Raw genomic sequence first — 15,153 nt, forward strand, 5'->3', positions numbered from 1 at the left:
CCGGTAATTGATGCACATCCTCATACTACCATCCTTCTTTTTCACGAATAAAATCGGAGCGCCCCACGGCGAAGCACTCGGTCGAATAAAACCCTTCTCAAGCAACTCTTGGGTTTGATTTAACAACTCTTGCATTTCCGTCGGTGCTAAACGATAAGGAGTTTTAGCAATGGGAGTAGCTCCCGGAACCAACTCAATGCGAAATTCAACTTGTCTTTCCGCCGGAACACCCGGTAACTCATCCGGAAAAACGTCTTCAAATTCCCTAACCACCGAAATTTCACTAATAGGTGGTGGCTCATCACGAGTATTAACAACATGGGCAAGAAAAGCCATGCCACCACTAACAAGAAAACGACGTGCCCGTGCAAAAGAACATATCGGCACAAGTCTTCTTCGTCTATCGCCATGAATAATCAACTCTCCCCCACTAGGGGTCTTCACACGAATAAACTTTTCATGGCATGCAATATCGGCTCTATTTCGATCGAGCCAATCCATACCAACAACGATATCAAAATCGCCCAAAGTCATAGGGATGAGATCAATTTTAAATCTCTCGGCACCAAAAACAACGTCACAATTCTTACACACATCAACCACAAGCACCGTCTTGCCGTCCGCTATTTCGACTTCTACCGGACGACTTAACTTAGCTAACGGTCTATCAAGTTTAGGCACAAATTTTGGAGATACAAACGACAAATTTGCACCGCTATCAAATAAAATCCTTGCCGGATTAGAGTTAACCATGAAAGTACCTGAGACAACATCGTGGGATTGCTTGGCTTCGTCGTTCGTCATCAAATAGTTTCGCCCTCGAGCCGTACCCGCCGCCTTCTCTAGCCTTTTAACATTATCGTTGTTCAAATCGGGACACTCTAACTTTCGGTGTCCTTCCTTACCACAATTATAGCAAGTGAATTTGTTCGGGCCATTGGTACAATCACGGGCCATGTGTCCCCTTTGTTTACAATTAAAACACATAGGCCCGAAACCCCCGGAAGCACCCTTCTTCACACTATTTACGCTTTCGGAGCCTTTCTTATTCTTTTTATTTGAAAAGTTCGAATGACTCGAACCTTCAAACTTTCTCTTTGAAAAAGTGAAATCACTCTTCCTCGGAACCTCCGGTTCAAAACCCCGAGCCAACTCGAATAGCTCTTCAAAAGTCTTAGCCATTCCCCGACTAATCTTACCCTTTAACTCATCGTTCAAGGTACGGTAGAAATCTTTCATTAGCTTGTGATCGTCACCAACATATTCCGGGCAAAAACGAGTCTTTGCCAAAAAGGTAGACTTGAGAGTAACCAAGTCCATTGAACCTTGTTGCAAATGATGCAACTCGTCCCGGATTCTATCAAGGTCGGAAGAAGTTCGGTATTCTTGGAAGAATTCCTTCTTAAACTCCTCCCATGTCAAGCTCATACATTGCTCTTCACCATATAAATTGATTTTATCGTCCCACCACAACTTGCCTTCTTCACGTAACATGCTAGACCTATATCTCGTCTTCTTCTCGGGAGGACACTCTGCAGTACGGAACGCTCCCTCGATATCGGAAATCCAACAAGTGCTTTTCAATGGATCCCTCACCCCATTAAACATCGGAGGTTGAGTATCCTTGAAATTCTTGTAGTGGAAGTCCCGTCTTCCTTCACCTCCTTCACCGCGAGGATAAATGTTTCTAGCATCAAGGGCCTCTTCGATAGTGGCCTTCATTCGTTCATTTATCAAATCGGTCACTTGCCCATCGACCGAATCTTGAAAGACCTTTCGGACGTCCGTAAGAAAATCCGCTTTTAACTTTTTAAAGACGGCCTCAACCTTAGCCGAAAATTCTACGTCCTCGCTTGTACTTCCGTTATCATGATCGGGACCGTTTCTTGTCTTCATTCTATAAAACGGAAAGGGTTAAACCATGAACGAAAAGCATAACACGTAAGTATATATATGCGTACCACACTACCCCATCTTGCTCAACAATCGTCGTACATTACTCGTTTGACACGATTTGCACTCGTAGCAACGGTAGCTAATCGTTGCTACGCGAGCATGTCGTATTAACTCGCTAGTACAACGTCTGTCTTGCTTGATGATCGCTAATCACAACATAAAACAATTAGCACAAGGTTAGTTCACATAAACCAACGCACTAACAATTCCCGATTAGACCCAAAGTCCTACAAGTCCCGCATAAAGCGCTCACACAATAATGTCCAAGTCTAGGCACCTATCTCAAGTCACCTAAATCCCTTAGACCATGCTCTGATACCACTTGAAACAACCCAACCCGTACTCCGTACGATAAAATTTTTTTTTTTAAAATATAATACACATTTACGCGCCAATTAAATATGTAACCCATTCCACACGATTCGTCAAAACATACTACGAGTTTAATGTTTACAAAAAGGCACAAAGGCCATTAACGAATGTGATACAAGTTTGACCAACAACAAATGATAGTTTATAATCCAAACGACACTCGAGCATGGTTTGGGGCTAAACTACCCAAAACGTTCGGCCACTTCAAAAGCTATCCTAAAAGCATCCCCTGTCAACACAAACGGGAGACAACTAATATAACCGTATGCCCTTATCCTTGTCCAAGCCGGAACCTATAAAAATGGTAAACAACGAGAGGGTAAGCAATGCTTAGTGAATGCAATAGTTATACATACATATATATAACCCATCTATTTGCAATCACAAATTCCAAATACCTCGTACGAACATGTAACTCACATAGCAAGTCAATCATACCCGAAATACCAACAAGTCGTACATTGACACAAAATCTCATTAGCATATACTCAACACCATATATATATAATGCTAAACGAATCACAACACAATATGGTTAACCATAACGCTATGGTGCTACCGGCACGTGGTTCACACCATACGCATTTGAGTCTCACTCTTTTATAGTGCTACCGGCACATGGTTCACACTTTGACGCTACCGGCACGTGGTTCACGCCTCATTTTATAGTGCTACCGGCACGTGGTTCACACTCGATGCTACCGGCACGTGGTTCGCATCCTATATCCGTTACATACATGTTATGGCACTACCGGCACATGGTTCATACCATAACATTCACAAATAAATACGCCATATACATGAACGTATAATTATTCCACTCACCTTAACACAAGGACGATGATTTAGCACTTCCGAGCTTCAACGCAATGTACCTAAATCATTAAGTTCACATTCAATTTCACAACTAGTGAAATTAACCATAATACACCCACATGAGCATTTAATGACCCAATTTGCATTAAATGACCCAACTACTCACAACCGCCCATAAATGGCCAAGACTCGACTTCGATTGCTAAGACTAGTGAATTAAAGTCTATTAACTTCATTTAACACAAAACTTAGGGTAATCCATACCCATTTCATCTAATTAGGTCAACTAGTGCATTTTGACCCATTTTATGTCAAACTTACCCATTAACACATCTTTCATAGTTCTTAAAGTGTATTAGTGACTAACCACACCAATTTACACTTACAACCTTAAATCACAAGGTCAAAACCCTAGGTTATGGCTATTAGGGTTTAATTACAACGACATAGCCCAAACTCACCCATTATACCCTCAAATGGGTCATACAAATCTCTAGTAACCCAAACCCTAGTCATTAACCAATTAAAACTCAAAACATAAAGTTAGAACTTACCGAGACTATCGACGCGTGGCTAGTAACAAGGAGAACAACTTTAAATCTCGCTCCTAGGTTTGATTCACAAATCTTCAACTCCAAATCTCAAGATCAAGCTAGGTGGGTTTTGTGTTTTGGGAGAGAAATAGGAAAGAAAAAGGAAATGAAAATGAAATAAATGAGTATGTGGTTGAGAGTTAAAGCTCCCATCAGATCCACATATGAATTTACCATTTTAACCCTTAAAATCCCTTAAATTGAGCTAGAACCCGAATCTGTCCAGCAGAATTGCCGCGGCGCGGCCCAAATGTCGCGGCGCGACATATCGAAGGAAAGTGAACCCTTCTTAACCCAACTTCTGATCAAAAATTGTCTGCTTTGCCGCGGCGCGGACCACTTTGTCGCGGCGCGGCAGTGGCCTTATCCTGATCACTTCGACCATTTAACACAAACCAAGGTTCCAACAACTAGTGCACCTCATTTGCTCTTCCTATTCATGACTAAGTTCCAACCCTAAGTCTCACACGACTCAACGTCATTGCGACACATCAATATACACGCTCACGCACGCATTCTCAAATATATATACATATACATATATATATACACACATATACATGCATTAGCTCATGAACTAACACTTTGGCTCATTTAATCACATAAACGAACAAGTTATAAACGTGCTAATAATTAAGTTTGTACCTTTAAGTAAGCACGGGAAAACGGGATGTTACATTCATCATAAACTATCAAACGACAAAATTAAAGCATACAAGCATGCATAAACATATATACTCGAGCACTAGACATGGATACACTATTAATATATAAAAGATAAGATATGAATGCTCACGTATCAATATTGTGATTCAATATTGCAGGAAAGTACATAGACGCAACGGAGATGATAAACACTAGGTTTGACTTGCGAACAATACCCACGAACATTACCCATAACCTCCATAGCTATAACCCATATTTTCCTTAGTTCTATCCCGCTTGAAAAGCTTGTTTCGAAATCGTTTGGGCATAACCTCGTCGTAATATTTTATGTATAATAATACTCCTAACTATAAGATTAATAATAATAATAATAATAATAATAATAATAATAATAATAATAATAATAATATTAATATTAATATTAATATTAATATTAATATTAATATTAATGTAATTATAATACAGAGTAATAATGGATAGATAGATTGAAGAATGAATCGAGAGCAGAAGGCTCGTGCCTTTTATAGGCTTTTTCTGATTTTTACAGCTCCGCGATCGTGGAGTTTTTGTGCCTTACAGCTCCGCGATCGCGAAGGTGCGCATTTCCAGCTCACACATTTTTGTTCACTAGCTTGTCGACATAATTTTATATTTATATATAATATATATAATTTATTTTAATTAATTTTATATTATATTATATTCTCGTGCATATTTGACTTGTAACAATAGCTCTGTTGTCTTGTACGTTGATGCCCGGTTTATATCCCGGTTTCGGTTTTTCGAACGTCCTTTCATACGCTTAGAAAACTTGTTCTTTACGTTTCATGACTCGTACCTTTGTCAAAATATAGACTTACATTACCAATAACCATATTACCCGAAATGTATCTTGTACGTTCGAGTGTTTTGGTCATTTGCTTCTTTAAATTACCTTCTCGTTATTTATTAAAATACATTTAATAATATATTAAGTCTTTATAACAAATCATTTTAAATCTAAATTTATATTATATTTTATCACTTTTTAAAATATACATATATACATATCTATTTACATATAATTTGTTCGTGAATCGTCGAGCACAGTCAAAGAATAATTGATTACATGAATATAGTTCCAAAACTTTTTAGACTCAACATTACAGACTTTGCTTATCGTGTCGAAATCATTTAAAGATTAAGTTTAAATTTGGTCGGAAATTTCTGGGTCGTCACAATGCAGGTCTCAATGGCTATTAACGAATATAAATTCATGTAGTTACATGTGTGTGGTCGAATGGCAGTCAACCCTGAACCGACCGCAGGCTCGTATGAAGCTCATCTTTCTTGCTTATAAATACAAAGCATTGGATTCATTGAAGACTCGCCTTTTGCACTCTTATATCCATATTTTACAGATATCATTCAAGATATTTTGAGTGATTCTAGCAAGAGAGATTATATTAAGTAGAATTACGTTGTAAACTTATTGAAAAACATCTTGTGTGAGTTTACTTTAAATACTTCCTTAAAAGGACTTAGGATGTAGAAAGGTTCCATTAGTATAAACATTTTAAGGAACTTGGGTTGTATTCTGCTCTACACCGGGTTTGGAGAATCAGAGTGGAACTAAATGTCAATTTGATGAAATTGAGGAGTGGATTAAGGAGGATTAGTTAACAAAAGAAAAATGGAATCAAGCAAATTCAATAAGAAGTTTCAGGGATTCAATTTGTGATACATTTTCTTCAGAGAGTGAGAATGAATTCGATTACTTGATTGGTAATGATTCTACTACGGTGCCACAAATTCGCAAGCAAATCTCTAATTAGTCTTCTCGGGTGTCTGTCTCCAATCACTATAAATCCATGTGTTTGTTTACAGTTCTTACTTACTTGCATTATTATTATTTGTGAACAAACATCTCAAGTTTCACTGTAACAAGTTCAAGTTCAACAAAAACTAATCAATTTTCTTTTTTAATGTGGTAGTGGCCTGCTTCTCTTAGTGAGAGGTCAAGAGTTCGACTCCCATGGGGTGCAGCATTGCACACAAGGTTGGCTCTTAACTCTTGAACTCCACCCAAGGGTGCATTCCGCACATCGCGTTGTGGGGCAGTGGGGGAGGAGTGTTTTACCGCTCATGCCCTCGGATTGGGCCGGGTCCCTTTCTGGGCAGCAGTTGGGGCAGGTTATGCAACTGCGGGCGACGAACGTATGGGTAGTTTAGTCCTCCCCGAGTGATCCCAAACCGCTGTTAAAAAAAAAAAAAAAAAAAAAAAAATCCTCTAGTTACTTAAACATTTTTAATAATTGAAAAAGTAATGGATAACGCTTTATGTCAAAAAAAAAAAAAAAAAAAAAAAAAAAAAAAATTGTATGAATAAAATGTATTCAGCTGAGATGTGTGATAAATTAATTTATAACGAAATTTATGAAGTTGTTTGCCTTGGTGGTGTTGTGGTGGTGTGGTGTTTGAGCGTAGATTATTTTTAGTCAAGGTTCCAAAGTGTAATTCATAGGGATTGAACTTGAATTTCAACTAGATTCTCAGGTACTAAGTTAAATGGATCAAAAGACATAATGAGGTTTAACAATTTTGTGCATGATTAACAATTTTGCTAGACTATTGCAGAAGAATACCAGTCGTTTAATCTAGTGTTAAAGCTAAAACCAAGATAACAAAATATTGCAACTAGCCAAGCTCAGTGTGAATTGATCGACCAAAAACTTCCAAGTTGAACAGATTCTTCAAACAAGTTTCTATTTTGCCGATACCGTCAGAGCCAACGTGATTAGAAGATTCACACTCAACTTTAACCTACTACATTACGACACACAATGGACAATTGGACAGTGATTACCATAGACAACAATCCACATCAACATCAACTGCATCAAAATTTTGTATGACTGTGACTGTGATGACTACATATGACAAGAGTTAAATCGATGCATACATATTTGTTAAAGATCAAAACAAAAGGATTCCTTTGAAATTAAACATGTTAATATGAAAACATGTCTGATAAAAGTTGTGCATAAGCAGGAGAAAAAAATGATGATTAAATTGGGAGCTTTAGGATTCAATCAACCTTCATGTTGTTTTAATAATGTTACACAATCAGGCTACCGATGTCAATGTGAAAACGAAAGTTGACAAGTGTTTATAATAATGTAAAATTGTGTATATTTTGATGTTATGAAATCTGATAGGATAAATACTAAATATTAGTGTATAAAGGGACATGAAATTCAACCAAAACCATAGATGACTGGGTGTAATAACTTGATTATTTATTACTACAAGTATTCCAAATTCGTTTATATAAATTATATAATTTAAATATATTAAATTATATCTCTAATTTACAAAGGAAAATAGAGACGAAGAATACAAACAACCAGTTGAAGATCAAAAGATCTAACAGTTCAAACCATCCAACATGTTGGGAGACCTATATTATATGATCAATCGAATCAAGTCTCTTCTCACCCACACCCCGGTACATGATAGATGGCATTTTATTGTTGCGAGAATTTTACACCCAATAGTGCTTAAAGTTAGGCTGAGATAATCATAACTTCATGTTGAAGAAAACTGATCACTCAAAAAGTTTTTTTTATTTAATTAGCGCCTGTCACCAGCGACAGATTCAGTATTGAAGAGGTACTTGACACGTGACAGTACAGAATCATGTGCAGGATCATACGGGTGGTCCTTTGAAGGAATCTCCAAAATAGCTGGAACTGGTTTGTTGTAGCTATCGACTAGGAACCGTATCATATTTGCAACCTGTGATGAAAAAAATTCTTCAGAAGATAGTAACAATTGTTTGTTTACATTAACTACTCCATTGTGATAAACGTGTACCAAAGTTGAGAAATAAGGTGCTTGTTAGATATGCAATTGTATATCACACAAATTGTTATCTTTCTATGTATCGTTTGAGTAGTTTGAGCTTAGTTTCGTAAGTGCTTAATTTCTTTCTTTTATCAAGTAACCAAGGTACGTGTAATATTCAGTAGTGAGTACTTCATAAGTTATAGAACACTGAGTACTTGTACTTACATATTGACTGATCAAGACTATTGCCACATCATCTCTTGAAGTGAATTCTTTGAAAGCATCCTCGATTTGTTTGACAGTTGTCTCTGAAACAAATGAACCAGAAAGATTTTACACATGAACCAGAAATGAATGGATTCTAAGATGTTCATTAGCATTACCAAAAGTCTAACTCTTAGTTATAGCTTAAAAGTTAAAACTCATGATAATCTTTTATTAACTATGAAATCACCATTTAAGGTGGCTTAAGAAGCATAAATTTGTGATCCAATTAGGAACAGTGCAAGTGACTTTATACATCCATCACATCAGTAACTTCCACTAGATATGTCACATGACAAATTAAAAGTTAAAACATCTTAAATTCTTTAAATTTAACAAATGAAATTCAACAATAAATCCCAATTTAGCGTTCTTGTAACTGGACCTGCAGGATTCTATATTTCTATTATTTAATTGGTGATGAGTATTTAGACATTTAACAAACACTTTCCAAAAATATTTCCTGGTAAAACATTGCAACTTCATTATATAAAGTAACATCTTTGGAATGCTTCAATTTTTTAAATTAGAAACAGTGAACGATTATCAAGGATACATATGACTGTAAAAAATGGTTAATATACATATACAATAAGTTAGTAACCTACCTCGAACCAACAACCAGCAGTTTATTGGACTAGATGATAAGTAATCGAAAGAGGAAGTCCAAAGAACTTATGTTAACTATTTACATTAGGCTAGCACAGATCCCTATAATTATGACCATTTTGCCTAACTAGCTTTCCTTTTTATGTTATTCGTGTGTTTACAATATAAGATTGGAAATAATTAGCACTCTGTAGAAAATTTGGGGTACTGTCCCAACATGCATCTTGGTGCTTGAACTGCCTTAATTATTGGGGTACTGTCTTAATGCAACACTTAAAAGATTTGCTAAATAAATTTATGCAGCTAACGATACCATATATTTTCCTCTAGCTATAAGAAGCATTTTATGGAAACCTAAAATAGTCCAATTATTTCGCACGAGAACGCACTATAAGGATAACAGAAAGCTATACAAAAGATAGCAGCAGACAATTTAATAGAAAATCTAACTATGTTCAAGGAAGAAATAATACTCGAATCCACAATGAGGTAATTTGTTTTCCTCCGCAAGTCAACATTGCCGACTCCAGCAAGTAAAAATCCAGTTATCGTGTCCTGCATCAGATACAAACAATTATTAAAACATTGAAATGAATCCAGCATTAGCTAAAACTGACCAAAGAACATCAAATTACCGATAACCAAAGCAAAACAGTCCAGTACTACAGTTATTACCAGCAATGGAAGAAGATAGCACAAAGTTTACACATGTGGTATGAAAAGTTAAAGTATCAAGTGAGAGATTTTTTCAATCATGAGAAGCTGTAAAAAGGCATTAAGCCAATAACTGACTAATAACGAAACTTCGATTCACAATTTTTTACATTCTTAGGAACTCAAACATTTCACAAATAGAAAAACCCTTCTCATCTGATCAGTCGTGTTCAGAACGTTACAGTCGTAGGCTAGCACAGCCTTAGTCCATTGCACTTGTCTCATGATTTTCTTAAACTTAACTACACTCAACAACTTATTTGTACGCTTAAAAATCTCTGTAATTCAATTTGATATAGTCCTATTAATCTCAATTGGAGAATTGTTTTCCCTCTCATCAACATAATTAGCAAATCACAGAGTGCATACTTTAAGTGGAATGTAAACATAGAAGTAGTATAAAAGAATCAATATGAATTTCATAAAAGCAAAATACTAAGCACCTCATCAGCAATCATAGCAATTAGTGCTGAGTTGTTATTAGGAATTTGAGCTCGGTTCGCCATTTGATCCGAAAGATATAACTACACAAACAGATATATGTTAGCTCAACAGGCAATAATCACAACTTCAATTTTGAATATGATTATTTAGGGATTCAATCTAAGAGAATTAGTGTGATTCAAGTAAATATTCTAGGAGTGAACACGATTGCGATTGAATTGCAAAAATGAAGCTTAGGAATATAATAAGAAAACTATAATGCGATTCTAAATCTTAGGGTTCATATGTTGAACTTGAACAGTCTAAAAATTGAATTGAGCTGGTAAATTAAGATCGAGACAAAACAAAATCCAGATCCAAATTCAATTCATAAATCACCGTTGGAATACGATTACATACGTGGAATCGATCGAGAAAGAGATGAAGATTGTATACCTGTAATCAATCTAGAAACAGAGAATATGATCGGCAAGTATAACAAAAATAAATAAATAATAAAGAATAAATATAAGTTGTTATAAATATTATTAGCAACAAAGCTTTTGAACAAAAATAAAGAAGAGAAATAGAAAATAAATTCTATTATAAAAGTATCGGCGTATTGTATCCTTACATTTCAATTGCTATTTATAATACTAAACTTTACTGTATAAAATCTACTCACAAGATTTCAAATTTGTCTTTTACTTGGTGGATTGATAAAGATGTAGAATAAATTGTCGGCCATATGATCATAACTTTTATGATATCACAACACTCCCCCTTGGATGACAATTTTGTTTCATTAGAGAACAACTTGTACTACCTCGTTAAAAATCTTGTTAAAGAAAAACCCAGTGGAAAAAAACTTTAGCTAAGGAAAAAAGAGTGCAGCATAGAGTTGGCTCCCCCTCAAGTAGACATTGCTGAGTTGTTACATCTTTTGAACATGTTTCATGCCAATGTTATGAACGTATGTTCTGAAAATAGCAGTTGGAAGTGCTTTGGTGAAAAGATCAGCAGAGTTTTTGCTGGATTGAACATATCTCATTTCAATCTAGTTGTTCTTAATGAGATTTTGAGTGTATGAGAAGAATCTAGGAGGTATGTGTTTTGTTCGGTCACTTTTGATATACCCTTCTTTCATCTGTGATATGCAAGCTGCATTATCTTCATAAATAGTTGTTGGACTTTTATCGCGTTCTAGTCCACAAGAATCAGTAATGAGTTGTGTCATTGATCTTAACCAAAAAACATTCCCGAGTAGCTTCATGTAATGCAATCACTTCGGCATGATTTTAGGATGTAGTAATAAGTGTTTGTTTCTGGAACCGTCATGAAATTGTTGTACCTCCATTTAGGAATATATATCCAGTTTAAGATTTTTATGTGGATCAAATAAATAACCTGCATTTATATAATCAAACAAATCTTGTTTTGAATTGTTAGAATAAAATAATTTTAAATCAGCAGTTCCTCAAGGGTATCGAAACATGCGTTTGATCCCATTCCTGTGTCTTTTGGTAGGAGTTGAACTGAACCTTGCCAGCAAAGTAACTGCAAAAGAAATGTAAGGTCTTGTACAATTTGTAAGATACATAAGAGCCCCAATTTCACTAATATATGGAATTTCTGATCCAAGAAGATCTTCATGATCTTCACGGGGACGAAATGTATCAGTGTCAATATTGTGTGATCTAACCACCATATGAGTACTTAATGATTTTTGTCTTATTTATATTAAAATGTTTTAAAATCTTTTCGGTATAAGTTGTTTGATGTATTAAGTAAGTCATTAGTCATATGCTCAATATGTAAATCAATGTAATACTTGATTTTTTTCATTTCAAAATCTTTCTTTAAAAGTTGAATGGCTTCATAGATTTCTTTATTTAAGATAATTGACATCAACAACTATGTAACGACCCGGAAATTCCCGACCAAATTTAAACTTTAATCTTTATATGTTTCCGACACAATAAGCAAAATTTGTAATATTGAGTCTCGAAAGTTTTGAAATCTATATTCATGTGATTAATTACCCTTTGACCATGCCTGACGATTCACGAACTATTATGTACATTAGATATATAATACTTTATATGGATGTATTTTATTTTAATTAACGAGATTAAATGATAATATAATCAGATATTTTGATTACGAGTCATTATTATGAGGTCCACTTTGAATTAGGAAACCCTTACTTTTAACGATATCCGGAATATTTGGTAAAGTGATTCTGTGTAAGAACAAAAGTGTTATTATTGAGGATTAGACAGAGGTTAGCGGAGAGTCTCGTTTAATTTTCAAAAGCGTACCTTGCAATGATTGACTTGTGTCACTTGATAGGCTAATTATTTAGTTTTCTTAATATTGAAAACGTTTTACGATGTATATGAAACCTTTTAAAGAATGATTTTGAATATAACTAATCCTGGAAAACTAAATTATATTTATTCAATTTAGTACGAACACATTTTTCGATATAATAGAATTTGATTATAAAATATTTTTATGGATTTTCAATGATATAAAAATAAAAATAAAGATAAAATAAAGATTTCTAATGAGCACCAAAAGACTACAACATTTCATCACAAGATTGTAAGTTAAAATGTTGGAAATCACTAAACCTGCGCACTTGCACGAGAAAAATCATAACTAATTCATACTGACTCGAAAAAGGGTGATTCTGGTGTCCAAACGACCGTAACTCAAAACTCTACAACTTTCGTGAAGACACCTTATGCGGATCGCGTACCTATCTACGCGAAACGCGTAATGTTTTGCCGACATAAAAAAGGTGATGGCAACTTGGACGACAAAAATTTCTTTAAATATCGAATTCTGGTTCCATTTTTTTTATTCTTTCACTCATATTACTCCGTAACATATTATTAATTATAATTATTATTATTATTATTAAAATTATTATTATTATTATTATTTAGATTAATATTATTATTAATCTTAGGATTAGGAGTATTATTAGTACTAAATATACATAAAATACTATGACGAGGTTCTGCCCAAATGTTTTCAAAACAAGTTTCATGAGTGAGATAGAATTATTGAGATTATGGGTTATAGCTATGGAGGTTATGGGTAATGTTCGGGGGTTTTGCTCGTGAGATAAACTAGTGTTTATCATCTCCGTTGCGCCTATGTACTTTCCTGCAATATTGAATCTCAATATTGATACGTGAGCACTTATAACTTAACTTTTATTTATTAATAATGTATCACTGACTAGTGCTCGAGAATTTAGGATTATACATGCTGGTATGTTTAATTTTGTCAAAATATATTTTAGGATAGAATCTGAATTAGTTACTCATGCGGTTGAGATAAGATATATGATATGCATGTTTTTAGAAAGGTGGCGAAAAACTATAAACTTTTCATTTAGATATCGAATGGATTCGACGGACGGATTAAAAGTTATAGTCAATTGAATTTTTGTATTAATTATTAAAAATGATTAATTTTATTATTACGTCGTCGTTAAAATCATCGTTATAATATTTGATTATTATCAGTAATATTAAAATTATCATTTTTATTAAAAGTATTATTTTTAATAGAAATATTATTATTATAAAATATTAACTTATCATTTTAGTATATTTTTATATAAAGTTTTATTTATTAATAAATGAATTATATTATTATTTACTCTAATAAATTTTGTAAAAATATTTGAAAATATAAAATGACGATATTTAATCATGTGTAAATTTTGAAAATCATTTTGAGTCAAATTCATTTTTGTTAACTGTTGCATATTAGTCTCGAGCATTAGGATTGTGGTACACTACGACTTGACCTTAATTGTTAAACAGATATTAACCAATATATAAATATATATAATTAATTTAGGTTCGTGAATCCGAGACCAATCTCACATTTGTTCAATGACGTCTTGAGTATTTTTACTACAAAATACAGTATGGTGAGTTTCATTTGCTCCCTTTTTAATTGCTTTTGCAATATATATTTTTGGGCTGAGAATACATGCGCTGCTTTTATAAATGTTTACAAAATAGACACAAGTACTTAAAAATATATTCTACGTTGAGTTGTACCACTGGCATATTTCCCTGTAGCTTGGTAACTACTATTTACATGGGTATTGTAAACGCGAATCCTGTTGATAGATCTATCGGGCCTGACAACCCCAACCGGACTGGACGACCAGTATTCAACGGTTGCACAGTACTTCATTTCGGTGACTACACTTGGTACGGTGTAGTGAGATTTCATAATAAAGGGAATATGCGACGTGATTAAATGTTAAGTATGGTTACCAGGTGCTCAACCACTTAGAATGCTTTACATACACTTGCGAGTGTATTATATTTATGATTATGAAATCTTGTGGTCTATTAAAATATTGAAATGATTGTTATGATAAACCTATGAACTCACCAACCTTTTGGTTGACACTTTAAAGCATGTTTATTCTCAGGTACGAATTAAGTCTTCCGCTGTGCATTTGCTCAATTTAAGGACATTACTTGGAGTCGATCATCGCAATGGGACCAAATGTTGATGACTTCGTCCAGGTGGACAAGGACGGGTCGTCACAGGTGGTATCAGAGCGGTGGTCTTAGTGAACCAGGTCTTGCATTAGTGTGTCTAACTAATAGTTGTTAGGATGCATTAGCGAGTCTGGACTTCGACCTTAGCTGCATATTATACGTATTGTTTATCATTCCTAGTGGAAAATTTCCTGCTTAGCATTCCTAAGTCTAGACACGTCTTACTGCCTCTATTGCATAGACAGGGTATAGATAAATTCATATCTTAGCGTATCTGTTATTGTTACCTTTGCCTGACAGCTTCCGTAGATTCCTCCGTAACTTATGGGATTGTAGTATTATATATGCATATGTAAAATATGTATTGC

At 34.6% G+C, this 15,153-nt stretch overlaps 1 protein-coding gene across 1 annotated transcript; it reads right to left on the reverse strand.

Annotated features, from left to right (window-relative positions):
- Window positions 1-7,646: 7,646 nt before the first annotated feature.
- On the reverse strand, window positions 7,647-10,777 carry LOC139840554 (V-type proton ATPase subunit F). Its single transcript, XM_071830816.1, has 5 exons — window positions 10,698-10,777; window positions 10,262-10,342; window positions 9,578-9,659; window positions 8,457-8,539; window positions 7,647-8,180 (listed from the first exon to the last, which is right to left on the reverse strand). The coding sequence occupies exons 2-5, from the start codon at window positions 10,322-10,324 to the stop codon at window positions 8,016-8,018; spliced, it is 393 nt and encodes a 130-aa protein (XP_071686917.1). The 5' UTR covers window positions 10,325-10,342; window positions 10,698-10,777; the 3' UTR covers window positions 7,647-8,015.
- Between the last annotated feature and the right edge of the window lie 4,376 nt (window positions 10,778-15,153).

This window comes from Rutidosis leptorrhynchoides, chromosome 4, assembly GCF_046630445.1.
Source record: "Rutidosis leptorrhynchoides isolate AG116_Rl617_1_P2 chromosome 4, CSIRO_AGI_Rlap_v1, whole genome shotgun sequence".
NCBI lineage: Eukaryota > Viridiplantae > Streptophyta > Magnoliopsida > Asterales > Asteraceae > Rutidosis > Rutidosis leptorrhynchoides.

Excerpts from the sequence above, each read along its gene's own strand:
- LOC139840554 (XM_071830816.1), bottom strand. The coding sequence starts at position 10,324 with ATGGCGAACCGAGCTCAAATTCCTAATAACAACTCAGCACTAATTGCT. Across the intron at positions 8,540-9,577 it reads TTACCTCATTGTGGATTCGA|AGACAACTGTCAAACAAATC; the intron begins GTATTATTTCTT and ends CATTTGTTTCAG. Across the intron at positions 8,181-8,456 it reads TAGTCTTGATCAGTCAATAT|GTTGCAAATATGATACGGTT; the intron begins GTAAGTACAAGT and ends TTTTCATCACAG.